Source organism: Austrofundulus limnaeus, unplaced genomic scaffold (genome assembly GCF_001266775.1).
Source record: "Austrofundulus limnaeus strain Quisiro unplaced genomic scaffold, Austrofundulus_limnaeus-1.0 Scaffold385, whole genome shotgun sequence".
In the NCBI taxonomy this organism is placed as follows: Eukaryota; Metazoa; Chordata; class Actinopteri; order Cyprinodontiformes; family Rivulidae; genus Austrofundulus; species Austrofundulus limnaeus.
Genome location: NW_013952787.1, coordinates 500,293 through 504,932, shown reverse-complemented (window position 1 = coordinate 504,932; position 4,640 = coordinate 500,293). Strand labels below are relative to the sequence as shown.

At 40.5% G+C, this 4,640-nt stretch overlaps 1 protein-coding gene across 2 annotated transcripts in view; it reads right to left on the bottom strand.

Annotated features, from left to right (window-relative positions):
• The window catches only part of gys2 (glycogen synthase 2), a 34,571-nt gene that overhangs the window by 18,056 nt on the left and 11,875 nt on the right, over positions 1-4,640 (bottom strand). For both annotated transcript variants that reach the window (XM_014023666.1, XM_014023667.1), the window contains 2 exons: positions 2,164-2,355; positions 1,823-2,008 (listed from right to left, as the gene is read on the bottom strand). In XM_014023666.1, the coding sequence (XP_013879120.1) occupies positions 1,823-2,008; positions 2,164-2,355 (378 nt within the window). The remainder of the gene's footprint in view (positions 1-1,822; positions 2,009-2,163; positions 2,356-4,640) is intronic.

Here is a 4,640-nt window from a genome sequence, read left to right as displayed (position 1 = left end):
TCATGTTATCAAAGACCTCATATTAAACATGTCACATGTTGTCGTTCATGTTATCAAAGACCTCACGCTAAACATGTCACATGTTGTCGTTCATGTTAAAGACCTCAGGTTAAACATGTCACATGTTGTTGTTCATGTTAAAGACCTCAGGTTAAACATGTCACATGTTGTCGTTCATGTTATCAAAGATCTCAGGTTAAACATGTCGACTGTTGTCTTTCAAGTCATCATAGATCACAAATCAAATATGTCACCTGTCCTTTTTCATGTCATCAATGACCTCAGGTTAATTATCTCACCCATTGTCTTTTACAGTATGTCATTAAAGGCCTCACATTAAACATGTCACATGTTGTAGTTCATGTCATCAGTGACCTCAGGTTAATCATCTCACCCATTGTCTTTTATGTCATTAAAGACCTCGGGTTAAACATGTCACCTGATTAAAAATATCACCTGCTGTCTTTCATGCCATCAAATTCCTTAGGTTAAATATGTCACCTGCTGACTTTCATGTCATAAAGACATCAAGTTAAACATGTCACCTTTTGTCTTTCAAGTCATCAATGACCTCAGGTTAATCATGTCACTTGTTGTCATGTTGTCAAAGGCCTCAGGATAAACATGTCACCTGTTGTCTTTCATGTCATCAAATACAACAAATTAAACATGTTACCTGTTGTCGTTCATGTCATAAAAGGCCTTTAAACATGTCATTTTTTTGTCTTTTATGTCATAAACAGCCTTAGGTAAGCATGTCAACTGCTGTCTTTCATCTCATCAAAGGTGTCATGTTAAACATGACACTTGGTATTTTTATTTCATAGTTCCAGTCTAAGAACATGTTAGGACAGTACAGAGCTCTAACTGTTTTAGTTAGAAACAATCTCATGTGATATTTTGAGATGTGCTTTGAATATGTGTAATGATTGACTGTTAGCTACTACTACACCAAATTTATTGTAATAACTCTAAAACTAAATGAGAYATAAGCATTTTTGTCTGTTGCTGTCTTGATTTGGTTTGACACCAAATGTTAATCAGTTATAGATGCACATCCATCTAAGAGTTTCGATAAAATCTATGTAGTGGTCATTTTGCTAACAGACAATCAAGATGGATTCCAAATGGTAATGCTAATTTTTTTTTTATCTTGCCTAATCAGTAGGACTGTTGTGAACTGACCTCTGCTGCTACCACACAAAGTCTTACATTAATACTTGTAAAATTGACAGGATTATAGTCATTTTTGTGTTTATGAAGGTGAACTGGCGGTGTCCCCCAAATTCTTCTCAGTTTTAAATTTTGACAGAATCTTCCTGTGCTTGGCTCAACAGAAGGTTCTGGTGAGCTGCTTCTTCTAATCTCAGTAATCTGTGGGATACAGTTTACAGCAGACTGCTCAGTTCTCCGCAAATTAAACCTACATTGGCTTTTTCTGACTTTCTTGAAAGAATGCATCACCTTCCATGTTACAATGATTTACTGGCCTTAAAACAAGAATAAGGTCTGTTTACAGTCCATCTTTGTTTAATTCTTTGTTTCAAGCGGTGCTAAGTCTTTAATATCATGGTAAAGGCTTTATCAAGTCAGGATAAATGAGGAAAGCCCAGCGTTGTGGTAAACCCCTCAGGTATGTGCTTCAGCCTCTGACAAAGACTTGAACAGCCTGTGTCTGCTGTCCCCACTTCATTTTTGTATCACAAAAACTCACCACGTCAAGTTTGATAACGTCTACATCTGGAAGGTCTACATCCCAGATCCTTGAATCTGCATGAACCCAGGTAGAGACCGTACTCGTTCACTCCTCCTGACCTCTCACCTTGTCCAGGTTGTTGTAGAAGTCCACATTCCCTGCGCACAGGTACCTTCCCAGCAGGGTGGCGTGCGTTGTGAAGACTGTTGCCATGGGAATCTTGCGAGAGCGAGACAAAATGAGCCCAGGACCTGCCTGCCACTCATGGAAGTGACCAATGACATTGGGCTTGTCTCCAAGGTGGTCCGTTAGCTGAAAAACAAAAATCAAATATGGAATTAGACTCTGAAGGTGCAGCGTTAAATTTGTTCCAGGTGTTTGTGAATACAGGTGATAACAGGACACTAAACTTTTACAACAACAGGACTTGTATGACAAGGACTTGACTTCAGTGGTCTGAGTCTGACCTCTTTAAAGAACCATGCAATCAGGGAGCCCAGGATAAGTGAGTCGTTGGCCTCTCTGTCGTGGTATGGCAGGCCAATGTGGCAGGTCTCCCACAGGTCGCCCTTCCAGCGGTCCAGGTTCCAGGCAGCTGAGCCAATGTCAAAAAGGACCACGTAAGGACTGCCCTCAATCAGCCAGCGGCCGAAATGAACCTGTACCAGTAGCAGCGTTCAGAAAACCCAGAGAGAAAGTACACAACCACATTAAAATACTGCAAAACACACATGATTTACAAAGCAACAAGTAGAGTCCATCAGTGTGTGAATGGGTGAATGACTGTAGTGTAAGGCACTTTTGGAGTGTGTAGGGACTTGATAAAGCCCCATTCAAGTTCAGATCATTTACCAAAAATATGATGAGTCATGGTGTACTTTCAAAGACAACTCTAATATCTTAGAGCAGGGTTTCCCAAACTTTTCAGCTTTAGGTCAAAATCATAAATATGTTTCCTGAACCCTTGTGCTGTTCCAACCCCAAACTCTGGTAACCACTGAGAATGAAGACTCCCGAACAAACACATCAACATTATATGAAAGTACAAACTTTAAATAGAAATGATCATAAGTTTCTATCGACTGTAAAAGTTAGTGTCAGAAGATAATGAGATCATCAGGGTGTGGACTCCATCTAGTGGCCAGACTGCCTGCATCAGTTCAAGCACAATAAAATGACTTCATCTGCCTCTCTCTTCATGTGTTCACCCCTCTATACATGGASACCACAGGTGGTCAGAGTTATTTTCATTCAATTCAGTTAAATCTAATAAAAATCAGTTCAGGTTAGTTTACTTCATATCAGTGCAACTTTGTTGCGTTGAAATCTGTTAATTTGAATTATAATATTTCATATTAATTTGATTTTGTTCACTTCAGTGCAGTTTAAATCAGTATGAATCATTCAGTTTAGGGTAATTCAGTCCATCCATCCATCCATCCATCCATCCATCCATCCATCCATCCATCCATCCATCCATCCATCCATCATCTTCCTTTTCTTCCACTCGGGGGCAGCAGCTTGAACAGAGAGGTCTTCTGGGAAGATTCCAAGGCGTTCCCAGGCCAGATGAGAGACCCGTTTACACAGAGCTGGTATTCAGTGAAACYGCAACATTYTTGTTGCGATCCAGCTGCTCGTTTATACGTCACTGGTGAGCGGCGTCTGACCGACAGTGTTCTGACGTTGCATTTTCAGGTCAGCACGGTAAGGTTAGAACCTTAACCTGAAGTGTTGATTCCATGAATCCTGAGTAATGGAAAAGGMATGGAACCGTGCTGATCCATGCCGAGTCGTGCTGAGGACAAACGAATGGAAAAGGCCTACCTACCAGCASTTTTTGAAGCCAGGTCTCACAGYGGAACTTTTCTGTAACACCYCACATGGAGGTGACAAGGGCCCAGTCCCAAGACTCGCACTTCCACCCTTGTGTACTTCAAATGTGCATTCTGGTGGAGGGGTTTGAGTGCCTAGTGCAGGGGTCACTAATAGGCAAACCTGGGTCTGGACCAGAATGGTGTCTCATTCGGATTCATACCTAATGGCAAAACAGAGATCACCACTTAGCGCATGTAATGCTGTGTTCAGACCTAACAAGATTTGAGTGTCGGGGCTTTGGGTTTACATGCAAAGTCTATGGTGGATGCGTCAAGGGGCATTGGGAAGTGTTGGGAGATATGGGCATCGATGGGGGTCAGCAACTCGTCAAACTGGGTTCAGGACCAATAAAGTGCTGAATGTGACACTCAACGGCACGCAGCTCCTGGAGTGATGAAACTCACCAAACTCASAACTCCTCTGAATTATCTGGTGAATTCAAGMCACCMAATGACAACGTRCTCTGGCTCTCAGTAAATAAAGCCATGCCACTCTCTCAGTKTCATCTGCCATTGTACAGAGACCAATAAAGAAGGCTCCTCTCAATGCATGTCTTGATGCATGACTAGAGCGATTTTGATGAGCGTCTGACCTCAAAGTGCACAAGTGTGGGAGAGAAACTGGAGAGTTAACAGACACAAATACAAAAAACAAATAGTGGTATCAAAAATATTTTWAAAAAATGGACAGCAAAAATAGAGCATTTCATCCAGGATGGACAGTCATTTTTTGTTTTACTCTCATGTTCAGAAATGTGACACTTATTAAAAGTGGGAATTCTAATGCCATTATGAAACAAAGTATAAAGGTTTTGAAYAAAGTTTTGAACAAATGTACCAAATCAACACACACAGTTGTCACGTATTGTTTAGTTTCTTATTTTGGCATGTTCATCAYCATATTTTTACTCAGTAGGAGAACATAAAAAATCAGACTTTAGAATTTCACGTTCATCTTTTTGTTACGCGACGATAAATATTTAAAAGTATTTGAATTAGACTGAATTAATTTAATTCTATACGCAAATCAATTTGTGCAGATGTTGATACAACTACTAAGCTAATGA